The following is a 19,697-nucleotide window of genomic DNA, read 5'->3' on the forward strand; positions in this document are numbered from 1 at the left end:
ATCTCTCAGGTTCTGTGTCAGGTCTTTGCTGACATTTTTTCCTATTTCTGAAAGACATGACTTTCAGATACTGTTCATATGCTGTAGATAGACAAAATGAAATTTAAGGTGTGAAAAACTAACATTGTCCAGTTTACTCTTTTTTTTAAGGACACAATGCACAACGTGCTGAGATATGCCAAGTTTTCATCTAATAGCTCTTTGGGAATCACCCAAAATACGATTCTATACCTGCCAAACTGTTAATTTTGGCATTTCTCATAGGTTGAACTAAATAAATGAGAATTAGTGATGTGTTTTTGTGAGAAACTACTAGTAACAGTACCCAAGGATCCATTTTACAACTGGTAAATTGCCAGATTACACTGCTTTATTCTTTGAGTTTGGGGTGTTTTTATGCTTGAATGAGTCATTGATGTTAAGTTTTGACTTTCAGTGCTCTTCATGGACAAGCACCAGCTTACAACAGTGAACTTTTACATCCTTACGTCCTTAGATTTCTCTGAGGTGATGTGATCAGGGTCTACTGATTGTGAATCATAACTAAAACTAAAGGAGACAGAGCGTTTACAACAGTGGCCCCCAGACTCTGGAACTCTACATCTGAGCATCAGATCTCAGAGCTTAACTCAATTTTCTGTTCTGGTATTTTGCTGAGAAGCACTTTCTGACATATATCTTGAAAGGTGCTATAGAAATAACATTCAAATTACTCTTACTTAAGTAACTTAAGGACTGGACTGAAAATAAGTTAAAAAGCAACCAGTGTCCAAAGTAAAACTTTTAAAGACCCTGAGAAGTTTTTCTCATACCACTTTAAAAAGTTACAGAAAGTCTGGTGACTTGGATGCAAAATCTAAACATCTGAGGCGTGGCTCAACACTTTTGCACAGTACTGTAGATTTTACTTTTATTCTAAAGGTGTGCTGGCTATAAAAAAAACTAACAGCACCAGGTTAGCTTACCTTAACGCCATTTACAAGACAGCAAACATGCTCATTTCTCAAAATGAAAACCTTTTTTTGCCCTGGTCATACCAGGGGTTTTCAAACTTTTTCTTATGAATTTTAGTAAATGAGGTTTAGCACATACAACCATCAAACTCATATTTGCCCTGAAAAATCATATTCAGCTTAGTTTTACTGATTATTTGATACACCTCACCTACAGTGGCTCTGCACCCACCAGTTTGAGAATAATTTCTAATAATATGGTAAATGGCCTGTATTTGTATAGCGCTTTACTTAGTCCCTAAGGACCCCAAAGCGCTTAACACTACATTCAGTCATTCACCCATTCACACACAAATTCACACATATATTTAAAAGACAAATGTTTAACTAACTTTTCTTATAGTACTCAGCATTAATTGTCATCCCCAAAAACCCCACCAAAAATACATTTTATAGCCTTACTATGAAATTAAGAGAATCTCTGTGTGTACGCTGACATACAAATTACATGCTAAAAAACCTGCAGTGCAATCAGCACACACTACTTATGCCCCCTCAAAGATCATTTCCATTTCATTACACTGCCACTCAGCCAGCTTTGTTTGGCTGAGCCTACATTTGCCTTTGAACATCAATGGCACCTTTTGTCTGAAACTGCTGTAACATTTCCAGCAATGATCAGATAGCACTTCTGCTATTTTTATTTCTAGATGTGGCACTGGCCCAGAAAAATAAGATCTGAGTTGATTAGTGAAGCCTGCAAACCGTTTGTGGTACATCTAAAAGGAGGCCTTCATCTAACAGTCTAAACAATAGCACTGAAATATGCAGATACGATTAAATAACAGGCAGTCCGATTCATCCTGTTTAAGCACACTAAGAATACCAAATGTTTGACTGAAGCTTTGAATAAGTAAGGAGACATTTTAAGAAGCATGTTTATTTTATTGCAACCGTCAAGTGTTTAGTTACTCCAAGAAGGTGAGAATATTATGGCTCCATCTCAGAGACCCTGACTCGTCCGGCCATATCTTGGTTTCTGTGTCCTTTACACTCATTTTACAGTAAAACACATCTTTCAAATGTCTCTTCTTTAAACGTCTTCTGAAGAAGACAAAATGTTTCAGACGCCACCCTGCCATTCAGAGGTAGGGGCTGCAGAGGCAGGTCAGTGCTCAGTGGAAATCTTTACATCATGATACCAGCAGACACGCACACACACAAGCAATCATCCACAATAACAGACTGTAGGTAGAATTTTTTTTGCTCGAGTAGCAAAAATATTAGAGTGATGAACAGACTGGCACAGTTCACATTATATTCAGTATAGCGAATGAACACACTCACTCACTCCCACCCACACTCGCACACTCACACAAACCTGAATATGGCCAGGTAGAGTCTACTAAGAGAGGTACTTTTCCGTGATTGAAGTCTTAGCATTTCCATCCAATGCTTATTCCCTCATTTTTCACTTGGATGAGTATCCCACCATTTTCCCATCAGTCTAGAAGTTAGTCAATAAGGCGAGTTCGCTGTGTACGCCTCCAACAGCTCCAGCCAGGCTGAGGACCAGGAGGCAGGCAGGGTGCGGCTGGATCAATGTCCTCATGTCTGTGGAAGACAAAGCCGGTAGGGACCCTGGAGCCTGCAGCTTCCCTGCTGCACTCTGTCAATTCCACTCATCTCCTTCTACTGGTTCGCTCTCACGAAGCTCTCAGCTGAAGAAATAAGTAGATTCTTTCACCCGCTGGAGATCAAAATCACCTGGAGAGGCAGGACGCAATGTGTCAGAGCACATTTAGTCACCGGACAGTAGTTATACAAATTATATGACCTACATAAAAACACATAAAAAAGTACCACATAGTATTGCTGCATTTGGTGAAAAAACCCCCCCCAAAACGCTGTGTAACACTGATTTCTTATATTATTTAAAAAAGTGCAGACATGAGCACCATCTCCTCCAATTGAATCATTCTCACAGAGCTAGTTTCCACGGGAACGCATTAAGGGCAGTGTGAGCTGTTTACTTTATTAAAGGAACATTTGTGAGCTACTTTTGGATTGAGAATTAAAATAAATGTATGAAGAACAGCAACAATTAGCTAAAGTAAAGCTGCTGTTATATTTGCATGATAAGGGAAAAGTTTAGCATCACAGCATAGCATTTGGTAATAAACCAAAATATTAGGTGCAATCAAAAGGTTCAGGATCGAGCATATATATATGAAGACCAACTTCTTGTAAAAGTCTGAGTCGTTTTTAGAATAGGTACCATTTTTAGCTCACTCCATTCAAGGTCCATTATGCCTCTTTGTACTTGTGCCTTTGCACTGTCTGCTGGATCCTCTAGGGTGTCATAACTTGAACTTGATTTTCATTTTCAGGAAGTGCTATGAAGTCAAGGAGGAGGCATGAGTGAACATTATGTTGGTGTGCCCACAAAACACAACCCTTTTTAAGTGTGCTCTGTTCATGCTCTCAGTGGCATGCTGGCACTCACCACAGTTTTGGTTGTTTCCACTAAATGTCTTCCCCCTGATGCCTCAGGATGTTACAGCATAACTCTGCACTGACAGTCACAGAGTCAACTCGCATCCCAGAATCTGATTCACCATTGCGAATTTGGGTCTGTTTGAATGAGAACATTTATATTTGCTATCTGTACGAGTTTGAGGACCATGGTGAAAACGGCTAGTGCACGCGACGAGAGCAAGTGCGGTCACTTCCTTCCAGTGAGCAACCAAGATGATCTTGAAGAGCAGATTGGCCAAATTTAAATCACATAAGGTTTTTATTTTTATTTTTAAGTTACTGCATAATACATTGCATAATCCAAATTATTAAAAATAATCTATGATTCATCCAAAATTGAATAAATCTGAGCAAACTGTTCTAAAAGACCAACTACAACCTTTATGCCACAGAAGAAGTGGAGAAAATTATTCTTTTAAGTGGGTTTTTTAAGTGAAACTTTAATTTTCAAATTGGAGGGCACAAGTAAATTTTCCATTACCACATGAATGCTAATTTTAGGTCTGAATGAGGTCCTGTCCTGCACTCTGTGCTTAGCCTTGTGTGCTCTCTGCCTCTCTGACAGTTAGGTACACCAGCAGGAGCTGCTGTATAAATTATTGAGCAAAGGACACAAAAAGTGAAGAGTGAAAAGGCTTATTATAGCTGGAACATGCTGACATCAAGTTAATATACTAACTAACTAACATAGATATCAATACAGTTTTTTGTTCCTTCATTCATGTTTGGATACTTGCTGCCCTCTTAGCAGGCATCCAAGCTGCCCCATAAACTATGTATAATAATTTATTGTCTTTATTATGTTTTTTCTTAAATTATTGGCTCTGTGAGACTGATAATAAGATACTGCACCCACAACCGATTCATTGAATTGTATTCTTAACTCCAAGTCCAGCACACAAACAGAATAGCTGACAGCCATCATTATTCTCACAGACGGCCAATCAGTTATTCCCAAACTCAGACTCCAGCTGGTAAAACATTCACAGGTTATTGAGTTCTCTCTCCAGCCTTTTTTAAAACCCTAAATTTATAGTTGTAGATACACCTCATCAACTGATGCTCTTCATTACACGCACGCTGAAACCTGAGAATCATACGTTTCGGATCCTTTATAGTAAAGATTATACTCCACATTCAGTGGGGCCTTCTATTGAAATGAAAACTGCGGACATTCGGGAAAACAGACGCCCGAGGTGCACACCTGACCGGTCTCAGCCACATAAGCTGATTATGCAGAGGAGGGACACAATTAACAGCAATCAATTGGTACAACCCAGCTGTCAGTGCCAAGCAGATCATAAGTGTACAAATGGAGATGGAGCAAGAGGTTACATAACAGAAAAGCCTGCATCCACCTGACAGAGAGACAGAGAGAGAGACTGCCTCTGTGCACCACATCCATTTAGGAGAACAATGGATAAAAACGCAAATTACATCAAAAGGTAAAGTGAGGAAGCTGGACCTGTAGGTGGCCATGCAGGTTACGAAACACAATGACACAAGCTTATTAGCTTTTACTTATTTAGTTTTTGAAAATGTAGAATACTCTGGGACCAAATCAGGCTATTTGACCAAGTCTGATATGTATGGACAATATTCAACACTAATCAGAATTATAAAGCAAGAAGGAAAATGCAGAATTGTGGATGGATCCAGTTCATACAGTCCATCAGTATTGCCCTTCTGCTAACCTCAAAAAGAGCTTTAAGGTATACCTGTACAAGTTCTCTTCTGCCCAATTAGGAACAAACCCCATCACCCTGTACCTTGTCCTTGTTTCACTCCATCAAGCCCAGGTGTTTGGGAGCCACACAGCCTCATTCAAACTGACCTGTCTGGGGCACTTTGGCCAGCAGCATCATCAGCCTTCTATACTCCTGGTACTTTTTGCTCTTGGCTTCAGTCCTGCCACAAAGAGGAGAGTAATAAAGTTAACTCAGAGAAAAAGTGCTTTTGTCTCTATAGGAGTACAAAGTCAAAGGATTTTCAGCCCTCCTACAAACGCAGTTATCTGTTCTGTCTTCCTTATTAACAAAAATAAAACTAATTGAATATATAAATATGTTTTTTGGTTTAAAAATGCAACTACTGGGAAGAAGGTCTCATTCCCACCACTGTAAAGTCCGCTTTCTTTGTCTGTGCAGTTTTGTCATTCTGCAGATCAATGTGAGAGCAACTTTATACTCTGCATAAAAACTCTACACAGCAAAATACATTTGTGCACAGGTGAGCAGGGTTATTTTTTGATACTAGACAAAAATTACTTCAACATTTTGATGAATAAAGAAACCCAAAATGTCTTTGTAGTTCCACATTTCCTCTTATCTGACACTCTGACACATCCTAGAATGAAAAATGTGTTCGTGAAACTAGGCAGTAATAATGGTAAGAGAGACAAAGAAGGTTCTGTGCAAGTGGAGGGGGAGGATAGTAAGACGGACATGGGGAGAGAGAATCATGTTGTATCTAATGTCATGTAGAAACTGTAGAAAATCTCAGGGCTTTACAAGGACACAAAGCCCTGAGATTAGTGGCTATAAAGCCCTCTTATGTTTGTCTACCTTCTGTTTTATAACCTGTGCACATGTAGTAGCTGAATATGTTCAATCTGTGGTGGCACATATCACAAATATCATAAAGATCTCATTAAAGGTAATACAATATAGCATAAACACAGACTCGTGAGAATGATGGCTTGTTATGTAAGAACAAGAGGGACAGACCGCAGATAGGTGCAACTAAGTATGAAAATATGAACTAGTAGCTATTACATAATATTTCACTGAAATGTTGATACTGTATGACAAATATTTTGCTGCCTGAGCAACCACAGTAGCGCTCCTGGGATCTGTGTGTATGAGCCCAGTCAAAAGTGCTCCTCCGTGTGGGTGTAAACTCACAGGACTCCTGTGCAGTATTTGTAAAGCAGGAAGTTGGACAGCTCTTGAAGGATTGGCTGGCTGTGCAGGGCGACAAACTGTTCCCGACAAACCTGGCAGGAAGACGAGGCAGAGAGAAGTGCACTTTGAGTTAGTTCGGTTTAAACGTTTGACCGTTTGACTCTGGCTTGCTGACCAACTAAACAATGAATGGAGCACAGAAGAAGAAAAAAATCAAGGGATGCAACCAAATCTGGCAAATGGACCAGCTCCAAGAGCTTAAACAACTTTGCCTTGGCTGTATGTTTTCTCCATTTCTGCTTCAAAACCGTTTTTTGTCAAATGTAGTGAAAGATAAGGTAGGGTGGATAGAATTTATTAAAGTTAGAAGATAACAGGAAAAGATGAGCTGTGTTGTAATAGTATTGCATTAGTATTTCCATATTTATGCAGGTCTGGATATCACACAAGTCTAATTAAAATCAAATTCTTTTCCATAACTTGAAAGAACCCCATGATACACATTTGCTGGCTCGAGGTAACTTAATTTAATAGCTAATTAATAGTCATTCATGAGAAGATCATAGATCATCCAGCACAATATCACACGGAATCTCTAAAGGCACGTCAAACTGCTTATCAGAGACCCAAAAACTTTTGCACCCTTCTGTAAATGCTGATATAGTACTGTGCAAAAGTCTTGAGCCACTCGTCATTTCATTAGATTTTGTTGCCAAGAAGCCAAACTCTGTAATTTTCTTTAAAAAAATGGTCTTTGAGTTTCCTTTGGACTCATTTTCAGTTCAGTCATTGTGCCGGAACCTTTTTTAGAGGAATTTGTTTTGTTTGTGTGCTGCACCTTAACTCTGACCTATGAATCATTTCAACATAAAAAAGGCACCTAAACTCAAGGGATGAACCTGTGTTATGTTGTTACACATAAAAATGTAGCCAGTTTGTTACGAGCAGCCTGTCACAAAAACACATCATTTGCTGCCATTTCTTTGCTTGAACCTGTGAAAATTTCCAAAGATAACACAATTTGACAACCATGACAGCATAAAGTTGTAGTTTTGCACCAACATGGTGATTCCCAAAGAGCAGTTAGCTGAAAGCTAATATCGCAGCACACTGCACCATGCATCCTTAAAAAGATATCCAAGAAAACCAGAAAGTAGAAAACAAAGTGGAGGACAAAAACCAAACCAAAACATGTGTCAGGCCTAAACCTAGATCAGGCCTAGACCTTCAGTTTATCTATCTTCTCTACTGTTCAGTGAAAGCTAATCTGAAATGATCTCAGGGGAAGGGTGGCTGTCAAGAAGCCATTCTAAAGGAAGGGACATGGGGAGAAAAGGCTGATGTATGCCAAATTACACAAGAACTGGACTGAAAATCAGCGACAACACATCTGATAGAGTCATGAATCCAAATTTGAAAGTTCATAGTTTAACTCATCATCAGAACAAAATATATTAAAGTCAATATCAAATATTGACTTTCAAGCTTTTTAGGATTGTAAAAACTTTTTTTTGCTTTCTAAACTGTATTTGCATGTATGTTTGCATATTAAGTGCTGTAACAATTTTCCTCACCATATATAAAGAAACGAAGGGTGGGTCAAGACTTTTGCACAGTACTGTAAATATACAGTAACATACGGTTTTACTATCAGACTATTTCTCCCCCACGTCTTGTTAAAAAAAATCCACACCACCTTTTTAAAGTTTATATGTCTGAGCATATCAGAAGAGCTAGAACTAAAGTTTCTTTCCTTTATGAGTTACCTTTATCAATTATGTTGTTTAAATCAGTTTCCTTAAACTTTTAATTATTGTTATCTGTGGGTGCATTTCACAGTGAATCAGAGGTGTACTCCACACCTCACCCAGCACTGATAGGATCCGTGCCCTTTTAATAGGATGCGCAGTCCAGAGAAATTGGCAGGTGAAGGAAGAATCAGTTGCCATTAAAACAAGGATCTACTTCGTGTGCTTAGGTGTTGACCAAGATATTTAATACCCCCCGTCTACCGCTGTGTTCAATTACCTGTGTAATGAGGAAGGCGTACACTCACACAGATGAGACGGAGAATATGCAAGGGAATAAATATAGTGAGAGGGAACTGCTTCATTGGTTCTAACTCCTCTGAGACTGGGTGAAGACATAAAACCCCGACTGCTCTGAAGCTACATCTACAGAAAATTGGGGCCTTATGGTAATTTGATCCATTTTATTCAATGCTGTGTCTCAGTCTGGGCCTGACGACTGTGTTTCAGCTGGCGGGGGCAGGCAGTCATTTATTCAGCACATCAGCCTGTCTGCTGGTGCTACCTGCAGCCTGTATATGTACAAAGCAGTGACAAAAGAAGTTTGTTTCACTGGCATCACCAAGCTGTTCTCCCAAAACTGAAGCACTAGTCATAGGTGCTGCACAAAATATTTTTATCACCTGCTTCGGCTGTAGAAATGCTAAAAGAAGCTCAGGTCTCAGTGATTTCAGAAACACAAAAACACTGCTCAGCTTTGACTAAAGAAAGCAAGACATAATCAGCCGTGTCATTTTTTAACTTTAATTAATCAGCAAAAGAAGGCAAGCACAAAACCCTGAATATACATGATCAAAACATGCTGGAAACAGCTGTGAAAAAATGAAGTAATCTGCACAGGCGGGAGCAAAAAACTGACTGCTTTAATACGTTACCTTGTTCATGGTGTCCACAGTGAGCGCATGTGTCCAGAAACAGTCATGAACTGAGACAAAAGTCAGACCAGAACTGAGAGAGGACAAGAAGAGAGGAAACAAAGGCATTATGACAGGTCACGTGCAGCAATTACATCACAGAAAAAGGACAAAAGAAAGAGTAGACAGTGTTACTATAAAAGGTAAGTGCACAGGACTTTATTAGAAACCTAGCAAGTCAACAGCAGTTATTCATTCAAAGCCAATTATAGTGTCATGAAGAGGGAATGAATTAACAGAATGCCTATTTGAGGTGATGAATGGACTTAATATGAGACTGCACTTTTTCAAAGCCAAATTGGGATCATGCAAATACAGAGAGTGCCAATATCTGACTCTATAAAAATGATTCTGTAACACCAACAAAAGACGTAAAGAATCTTTTATTTCAGGCTTTTGACACGTTACCTATAGCAGTGGAGAGATGTCAGCATCATGTGTGTGGAGTCCAGAGAGTGAATGAAGTTTGGTGGAAAAGCATTCTTCTGTTTAACTGTGTCTGGTCTCCTGTGAAAAGACAGAGAACAAAGCGCAGACATATAATACCTTATATATTTATTTTCTCTAATTGTTCCTGTACACAAGCTTGAAATGGCCTCATTATGAACCGTGCTAATTCCCAGAGTGAGACAGGTACCAATCTTTCATTTTTGTTTATGTTTAAGTCTTTGTAAAAATAAAACCTCATTTAAATCTTTCCACTATCCCCATCAATAGCGTCTCCTTGTGCACCTCAGGTTACTTCAGAAACTATGTGAGCTTTGCTTCATTGAAGATACGTTCCAATCACTTGCATGCACACATCTGCGAAGTAACACGGGAAATTTGTGCAGACCCCAAACTCTGCATAAAACTTCATGTTAAGGATTTCTCTGGTGTGGAGTAAGCGGAGACCCTGGCTACAGCTCAGAGACAAAAGTGGAGTCTTCCATGGAATAGTCCTTCATGCTCAAGCCTGGAGGCAATACTCAAGTCAGGAGCATGACCTGGAGCAAGCCTTTTTGTTTTTTCCAACAGTCACAGGGTCAGAGTGTCCGCCCAGAGCTCTACTGTAACATCTTTAACTGTCTGACATATTAAGTGCCAAATGTCCCAGCCAACTAATACACTGTGGCCTTATCACATACCTACTTAACTATGGATAAAGTAAATGGGTACACATGGGTAGCCATGTAGGTCGAATATAGGTCGGTGTCGGTGTAATAGTCATTTACATTCTATACTAGTATAAGCTTCTGGTAAACAAGAATTTAATGTACACTATATCAATAAAGACCAACTTTCCCACTGTAAAAAAAACAACCTGTTTTATACTTTCTTCTGATAAAGAGAGTACACTCTATATTTAACTTGAATGTTGACACATGCTGTCTGTGTGTCAAGGATCATTATTGAAGTGACTGCTGTTGCTTCAGGTGTGTAAATGTGAAACTCACTTTAGAGAGCAACAATGATCCTGCTGTTGTATGAATGTGGAGGCATGCAGCTTGCTGCAGTTCACCAAATATGACACACACTGAAACGTTGTTTACAACAGCGTCTTTTATACTTAGATATCTATAAAAGTATAAGGTGCACAGTCTATATGCATGTGTCTAATCCTTGTGTGCACATTGTGCGGATATGTGGGGAAATGTTGGGCGTTCAGAGGTTTGAGGGAGAATATTTGGTGGAGATGTCATGGTATGACACGGTACACTTTAATGCAGCGCACTGTAAAGACAGAGGAGTTTTTCAGGCCCAACTACAAAGTCTTTGATCTACAATACATGTCCTTGTCCCCAAAATGAAATTCACTTAAAACAGTTTTGAGCTGGCACACTGAAGAAAATCCAGCATGTGGTCAGATGGAGACTACAAATGACAGCTGTGCTTAAAGTAATGCAGTGCTGTTCGATGAGACAGCCATTAAGGGGAGGTCTACCAGAATGAAATCACATATGGCTGATAGATTTATAGGGGGAGTCACTGTACATTATAATGGCACCTTGTGCTAACCATTATGGACTGTTAGAAGACTGTTAGATCAGAGGCTGAAAGATAAGGAAGCCATAATGCCCATTAACAAGTTGACATTCTGATCCAAGAGTGTTCACTGGTCTTTATTACATTAGTACTAATGACCAATGTTGGACCTCTATTTTGAACTACACATCTGAGAAGCTGGTTACTATTTCTAGCATGACTGTAGTTCACATGTTGACAAAATCTATCCACATTCATACTGAATGAGTGACAAATAAAAACCTGCCACGGTACAGAAAGATGAAGGCTGTGTTGTCTTTACGCCAGGCTTAACTTCCATTAACTTTATAGTTACTGAGATTATTTCTTCAGAAAACCTTATCAATGAAAAAGTCATATTATCTTTTTCGCCAGACACACGCACAGATTGGAGCTTAAGAACTGTGTTTTATTTGAACATGTCTTTAATTGTACACATATTTTTTTTTATAGGTCGAGAAGTCTAATAAACTTTATTTGATTATGGACAATTAATTCCAGCTAATAAAAATCAATGTAGGAGGAAAAGCACACATGAATTTATTACTGTTAATGGATGCATCATTAACATTATTAGTCATAATTGAGCTATAAAAAGTCACACTGTGGAATAAAGCCCTGCTGTGTGGACGGATTTAAACATCAATATTTATTTTGTGCTATGTGATCTCCGGGGCGCAGCCTGCTTTATGCTTACAGAAGTAATACAAATGCACTGCTGGTGATTCTGATGATGAAATTGGTGGTTAAAAAACATCCTGCCAATCTGCATCCCCTGTGTTCCCATTACCCTGTGCCTGTGCCATTCAAATCCTCTGGGCTGCCACAGATGACAACATTCTAATGGGAATGCAGAAAGAGCACAGACAGCCTGAGCCAAAGCTAAATCAAACACACAGGCTTAAACCATGACTGTCTCTGTCAGTCTTCTTTTCCGTCTGTCCATTTTTCTTTTGGCTTGGAAATGTAGACTATTACCAAGTGCTTTCAGTTCTGCTGTTTGAGCTTTAAGCTCAGCAAAATCAAGATTTCTGGACATTTGTTTGCAAGCTTGCTTGCGTATCAGTGCACAGAATTATTTTTTTCTTTTTCCTGACAAGCACACATACACAAAAAACAAAAATGTCAGATTTAAATCCCATAAGCCTAACAGAATGTAACGGTAGACAGGGAGTACTCTGAGGGTTAGCAACCCACACTCTCTGAGGTGAAACTGCTCTTTCTACAGAGCAAACAAGCAACTCTTATAGGGCTTGCATCAAAAAGACTATATTTTCTTGCTTTTTTTTAAAAGAAAAAAGCAAGAAAACTGAGATTTTAAAAGCCAGCAGCACTCCCTTACTACTGCGCCTTTTTAAAAACTACACTGCTGAATCAGTTTACCTTAAGGAGATCACGTAAATATGTGTGGTTCTGTGTGTCTGTGTGTGTGGAGTGAAAGGCCAAAGAAAATCACAATGGTTGTGTGGAGTCTGGCTCAGAATGTCAGCTTGCTTCCGCTGACAGCAAATCTCAAGTTTCGGACTGAACTCTTTCCTCCCTCTGACTTCTTCTAACCCTTGCCCTGTTTTGATATTCAAAGGACTGGATCTGTGGTGTACTGTAGATGTCAGACTGAGGAGGATGGCTGTCAGTCTTTGTCATCTGTGTCTCCAGTGCTCTCACTCTGTCATTCCTAGACTCCATTGCTGTCTCTCACTCTGTCTCCTTTTGTTCTCTGCTCACCTCTCTGTCTTTTCTTTAACCTCTCTATCCACACATTTCTAGTTCTTTGCAGTTTTGTAGATGGCAAAAAGAAATTTAGTGATAATTCATCTTTCAACATGTTGAATTCATTGGCATGTTATAGCTCAACCTCTCTTGGTCAATTCATCAGTACCAGAAGATGAATGTTTGGCTTTAAAGGAGTGAAGTAAATTTACATTTAAGAACTATTAAATCAGGAAGACATTGAAATTCTAGTCATGAAGACAGTTATTTTGCTGTATGACAATTGTATACCTCTAATTTAACCCTTAAGTAAATTTTAAAAAGCATTTTTTCAGGCTGTATCACGCAATCTTTAATGTAGATAGAGTATATGCAAAAGAGTACTATGCAAAAGTTTTAGGTTCTTTCCATTTTGCATCCAAAAAGAGAGACTTGTAACTTTTTTATAGTGGTATTGAGCAAAACTTCTCTAGGCTTTCTTTGGGTATTGGCTGCCTGACCATTTTCAGAGGAATATTTTATTCATTGTAAAGTCAGACTGACCACGACAGGTCTTATGGAGTAATGAACTAAAATGTTAATTTTTTTTGTTCAAATCACTATCAATATTTACAAAGGAGAGCATGAGAGAGGTGCAACATTGAGTAAAACACTATGCAGGTCTTGTTGTGTTTTGGAGCTTTACAGCCAATTGTGTTGGGGTTGTTGCCAAATCTGACGAAATTATGATTACTGATCCACCACACAATACCATCTGGAAAGCTTCTGATTGGCAACATTTGATTTTTCAGCAGGGTAACTATCATATACACACTGCCAATTAAAGTAAAAGCATACCTTTAAGAAGAAAATACATGTTTACCTAAGGGAGTTCAAGCTGTGCTGGAGAATAAAGGTGCTAGTGCCAAATATTGATTTTCAAATTGTGCAAACTCTGTTTTTTCCTTATATACTGGATTTCCATGTATCTCTGAACATATTTCAAACAACTGCTGTACCCGCTTCCCATTTTCTTAGAACAATATAAAGAAATTAGGTGTGGTTAACCCTTTAAGACCTACCATAGAACCAAGTCCGCCAGAGCTTATATTATATTTTTACATGCTGTAGTGCCATGTTTGGGAGCATTTCAAGTTGATATACATCAATACAACCATTATAGCCCAAATTTTAATAATATGTATGCATTAAGTGCATAGTAATTACATAAATTGCAAAAAAGTGCAATAAACTACAAAAAAATTTAAAATCGTTTTTGTTTTTTTAACATATATTTCTAGTTAGAGAAATTTAAGAGGCTTTTCCCTCAAAACTGTAAATACAAAAAAGTTGCACAAACTAGTTTCCCACCACAGGAAATTTATTTTAAGTGTCTTCATAGTTTTATTTTTGAAATACACCAATTTTCATATACTGCAGGAAAAACGAAAATAAATATTATAATGCAAATTTGCAAAATAACAGCATATGCATCAAAATAAACTATTTCCAGCAGTGCAACATGAGTCCTAAGCATCCCAGAAACGACACAGAAAGTCATAAAGTCAAACATAACTTTTAAAAACACCAGTATAGGCTCATGAGGCGCCGATGGTAAAAAACTACATTTCCGCAAAATGACGTCTTTTCCGGTTTCGGGCAGGTCATGGCGGACATGCGATAGTTCACGCTGATGGACATAGGAAGTGTTATGAACAGCTGATCGGATCAGCAAAGCGTGTTTCTGGAATATTATGTTTTTGTTGCTGCAAGTGCTTTTTATGCAGTTTTTGCAAAGCTATATGTGGAAAGAAAGTGTGACCTAGGACAAGCTGATGGCATAAGATGTAAGTACAACTCCTCCAGTTTCATATGCAAAAAAAAAAAATTGCGCTAGCTTACGTGGTTGCAGTGCTACCGGGATTTAAAAATAGTTACGCAAAATGGAGCGTGTCCGCTCCGACCGGCTTTAAAGGGTTAAGAACCTTTGCACACTACTGTAGAAAGTGCCTCTTATTATAGAAAAATAAGTGGAATATATTTCCCCATTTCTCACATGTTAATGCTTTCTTATCTTGACTGACAGATTTTGTAGCCTGTGCAGCCTCTTCTTATTGCATAATCCCATCTTCCTCAAGTTAATAAGGTATTGAGCCAGTTATTTGACTTTCATTACTAGATCTATAAATGAGGCTTTATGGAAAGTGCCTGAACTTATTTTTCAACTCATTTCGATCTCAGTTCCACTTATAATTGAAACAGACAGTGTGCTTTCAAACTATGCTTTCAAAGAGGTTCCTAAAAACCTCTGATGCCATTTTCTACTTTATGACAAATGCAAAGATATTTCAAAGTCTGAGTATGCAATTAGTGAAAACAGCTACAGGAGACAGTGTGGCTGAAGTGCCTTGAAGTGCAAGCTAACTGCCTCAAAGGAGCTCTAATTTCCACATTTCTTCACCTCTAAAAGCTAACAAGAGATTTGTCAACTAGTGTGAAGGTACATTTCTAAAATTTGTGACTACAAAAGTCAAAGGCAACCAAAAAAGAAAGAAAGAAAGACAGAAAGAGCCTGAAGTAATTACCCGCATTGTGTCCTTGTTCTAGGTCAATAATGGACCTTTCAGCTGAAAACGTCAATGGGGTCACTTTACATATGCTGTGGGTCAGGGTTAAAAACGCAAGAGGAGAAACTGACAGAAACAGGAGAACTTACTCTTTAGTGTCGTGGCTTATCTTGAGGTTTATGAGCTGCATGGTACTCTTCAGCTGGAGAGACAAAAAGAAAAGACAGAGACATCAAGTCAAACTCTTAAATGATACTGGAATTCTGCACAAGATGTTCATCCTGTATTGGTCAGGCTCTCATTTACATCTAGTTTTTTAATGGACATTTCAAAAACTGAGAAAAAAATAAACAAAACAAGGTAAAGGGCTAATGATCATCCCTCTCTGAACTAAAATTGTTTATAGTAGACGCCCAACACCCTGACCTGATTATAGGCTGGAAATGTCATTATTCACCACCAAAACAGGTTTAATAACACATAGAATAGTTTCAGTTCTTACATCAACTGCTTATTTAGATCAATGAATACATGGAGTCGGGCGGTACAGATACTCCACCAAGAAGAATTAAATTAAAATATCGGTGGTTTTTGTCTACAGTTAGGATTTTATTGAGTTTAGATTTTAATATGAGCCACCAAGAAGTGGCTTCCGCATGGCTATTATCCACTTAAACCTAATAAATAACTAGCGAACCAAATTAAAAGGAAGGATAAATGAAATGCAGCATTACTCAGGCTTTTAGTCATAGTTATTGCTAATAGAGAGGAGACTTGGTCCCTGTAAGATTGCAGTCCATCCATTTAGCTCTGCCAAACATATATATCAGGTCAGTCTTTCCTTGACCCTTGGAACCATGCCTGGGTGGGAATGAAGGGTACTATCAAGAAAGAGATACTTCTAGGAACAGGCAGCCACACTGATGAGTGTGCTTGCCTTGCACTGAGCCTAAACTAATGTTAAAGTGTATTTATGTCTGTTATGCTGCACGAACACATTTTATTCTTTTCACTGTTGGAATGGAGCGTTGATGCTGGTTGATGCCATTTATTACCTTCAGAGTGAAACACATTTATCTGTACTAAGAGTAATCCAAGTGCTTTTAATGTCGTCGCATATCATTTTCACTGTTCAGAACAAGTTGAACTCACAGCATTATGATTGAATGGAAAACGTGTCTGAGTTTGTTTGTTTGTTCCCAATAATTAATGAGCTCTCATTAAAACAAATTTGCATCCATTTCCTTGCTTTTTAGGTCAACACATGGGACTGCATCACAAACAGGCAAATAATAATCATCAAATCCATGTTGAGCAGCATGATGGCTGAGTGATGAGTCTTTCAGTTTGGGTGGCTTAGGTGTCCATTAGATGGATGCTTCTATCAGTCACCGGCTGTTTTTGACTCACTGTAAAATCTGTTTTGTCAAAATGTGTTTCTGGATTGGGTCATTCGTTTCATCCGTTTTACTCTTCATAAGATAACTTTTTCAAAGTGGTGGAAACACACTATGTAAAATGTGACTCCAGTGATCTGCACATCAGTTACAACTAATTACGTTAACTGGCATCAGGCTAGTATAAACTGGGTGTAAAAATAGCATTTCAAGACATGAGTTTTATATAATAATAATAACATATAAAGTTCCTTGAGCACAAAAGCTATGATCTGTGTGTCTTTTTCAGGCAAGGCCTTGCTTTTGTCACCAACACTAGGGCTGTGCGATATAAGAATTCTATCGTCCCGATAACGATATAAATCACAAAAATGTAACATTTTCTGTAAATTCTGTGAATCTCGGGCAGCTCGTCTTGCGGGAAGTGTTTCCAGCTGCGCGTCATGTACCTGGAGTCGAGTGTTTTAACCGATGCATGAAACTATAAATTTTTAGACATAAGTTGTAACGGCCACCGTTTTCTTTGTGAGTATTTATTACACGGCGTGCTGCGGGGAAAAGCCTGTTCTAACGTTTTAGTCTAAGGTTTATTTTTTAACACCTGGCGGCTCTTTCTCACTTCTCATCCGTAAATAATCTGCTCTTTCACGTGATTCAGTTTATTTTGAAAAGTCTCAACAGGATCTTGAGCTTTATTGTGAAAGGTTTATGTGGAACATAAACAAGTGAACACGCGATGCTGTTACCGTCGTTGTTGCTAACCACAACGCATAAAAACAGGCGCTTGTCCGTCCGTAGTGTGGTTATATAAAATATAAGAGAAAGAGAGAACTTTAAGAAATTAATATAGCCACTACACTGACCATCAAAACGCTGAAAAAATATTGCCGTAAACGGTTTATTTTGCGACACCACGAAACATAGCGTAAAATTAAACGATAGACGTTTTTATATCGTCATCCGATATATATCGTTATATCGAACAGCCCTAACCAACACTATGCTAAACCAGATTCTACACTTACCACAACACCGTGGTATGAAGTAAGGGTTCAGATACAAAAACTGGAGTACCTGGACATTGAAACATTGAACACTGTAATATGAAAAATTAGCATGATGCTGCAATTGCAAAAAAAAGCATCCCGATGAGAGTGGAAAGTTCTGTGGCTCATCTACTAACAATATGCTAATTTATAAACAAGGACACGGTCAGTTAATTTCAACAACCACCAGAATTCCATCAAGAGCATTACAAATTAGTGAGCCAAAAATAAGCAGACCTGATTAGGTAAAGAATAGCCTAATAATTAAAATAATACAGAGTAAGTGTAGGTATTCTACATGTATTTCTCTCTGAAAACTCAGATGAATGAGAAGCAGCTGAAGGACAATCAATAAGCTTTTACAGACAAACTCTTGTGTTGGAAATTGCTGGGGGCTGAGTGTGGTGTTTATCTAAAGGATAGATACATTATTACAAACTTTTCCATCATATAAACCTGAAAGCTGTTTGTAACAGCTGACCTGGACAATATGTAGAAGAGCACATTATTTATAGTCAGATCCTGAGCCCTTGGTGTGTTAATGAAGATACTATTACCATGCCACATGCATAAATGCACAGATCGCCCCTATTTTCATTCACTCATTAAAAGTGGCATTTCAGTATAGTACATAATGGCTTCAATAGACAAACTACAGAAAAAAGAAACATGAAAAGTTGCTGTGTGTGTGCACACTGCTGAGAAAAGACAGAGAAATTGTCTATGTCTGTGTACAGATCTCTCTCCTGGTGGTAAAAAGTAACCTGGCTGTCTGTGAAACAACACACATCCTTGTAGGTGTCTTGTTTTGGGATTCTCCTCCTCATTCCCTTTCATGCTATGTTAAGTTTAGTTCAATTCATAGAAGTTCTCCTTCGTTTAACCAAAAAACAGTAATACTGAGGGCCAAAAATATGTGAGGATGATGGTGAGGACTCAGTGAATAGGCAAAGGGCTTACATCCAGGATGCACTTGTTCATCTTTCAAATATTTTTTCCCCAACCTGCAGTAAATTGTGTGCTGTAAATAACCAGCCACAAAAATGCTTGTTGCAAAATTGATACTGCAAAGTCTTTAGTAAATCCTGACAGAAGCTTTTCATAGGCAAAAGTGGGTTTCTTATTGGAACAGAATCTTAGTAAATCTGACCCATAGTGTGCTAATACTAAGAAAGCCCTAAACTGTTACGCAGCTGAAAAATGGGGGAACATTTTACTTTCAAAAACTACAGCTGGTCTCCTCAGATGTTTTTAAAGGATGTGAGACACAACAAGTCCTTTTCTACCAAGCCACATTCATACACATCTGCATAGTGCTTTATTTTAAGCCTTTAAAGACTAAATATCACACCCATCTCTGATGGATGCATTTGGAACTTTGACGCCCCAGAGGAACTCGGGATTGAACTACTAGTTAACTTCTAGTTAACGCACAAGGTTGAATCACAACCGCACAGCATCCCAGGCTCTTGATAATGAGCTTGCACAAATGACTTCTAAAAGAACCACAGCATGACCACTGCCATTATGACACCCTTAGGAGACTTAAATAACCGCAAGTCAAGTGTTAATGGACAACTCCATTATCTGATGCAGCTTGCTTCTCTTCTCAGTGAGCACTGAGGACTCACAGGGGTGCGCATCTCTCTTTTAACTATTCCCCATTCAGCTGTGTTTTTTCCATGAGTCTATAATTACCTCCTGCAAAGCAAACATGTCATATGATAATCTCTCTAGGGTCTGGTGGAAAGGTGACGTGGTTTATTATGTTTCAGTTAGTGGCTCTACTGCATTTAAGGATGCTGAGTAACGAATGACAGAATCACACGATTATGAATGAAGGCTTTTGGAACAGATGTGCACTGCATCCCTTTACTT

The 19,697-nt window shown here is 38.5% G+C and overlaps 1 protein-coding gene across 1 annotated transcript in view; it reads right to left on the minus strand.

Moving 5' to 3' along the window:
• Positions 1-1,894: 1,894 nt before the first annotated feature.
• Positions 1,895-19,697, minus strand: part of polrmt (polymerase (RNA) mitochondrial (DNA directed)) — a 50,985-nt gene continuing 33,182 nt past the window's right edge. Inside the window, exons 16-21 of the mRNA XM_063467270.1 lie at positions 15,526-15,578; positions 9,525-9,623; positions 9,078-9,150; positions 6,395-6,486; positions 5,326-5,399; positions 1,895-2,720 (exon numbers count right to left, since the gene is read on the minus strand). Coding sequence (XP_063323340.1) covers positions 2,671-2,720; positions 5,326-5,399; positions 6,395-6,486; positions 9,078-9,150; positions 9,525-9,623; positions 15,526-15,578 — 441 coding nt within the window. The 3' untranslated portion in view covers positions 1,895-2,670. The remainder of the gene's footprint in view (positions 2,721-5,325; positions 5,400-6,394; positions 6,487-9,077; positions 9,151-9,524; positions 9,624-15,525; positions 15,579-19,697) is intronic.

This window comes from Pelmatolapia mariae, linkage group LG23 (assembly GCF_036321145.2).
Source record: "Pelmatolapia mariae isolate MD_Pm_ZW linkage group LG23, Pm_UMD_F_2, whole genome shotgun sequence".
NCBI lineage: Eukaryota > Metazoa > Chordata > Actinopteri > Cichliformes > Cichlidae > Pelmatolapia > Pelmatolapia mariae.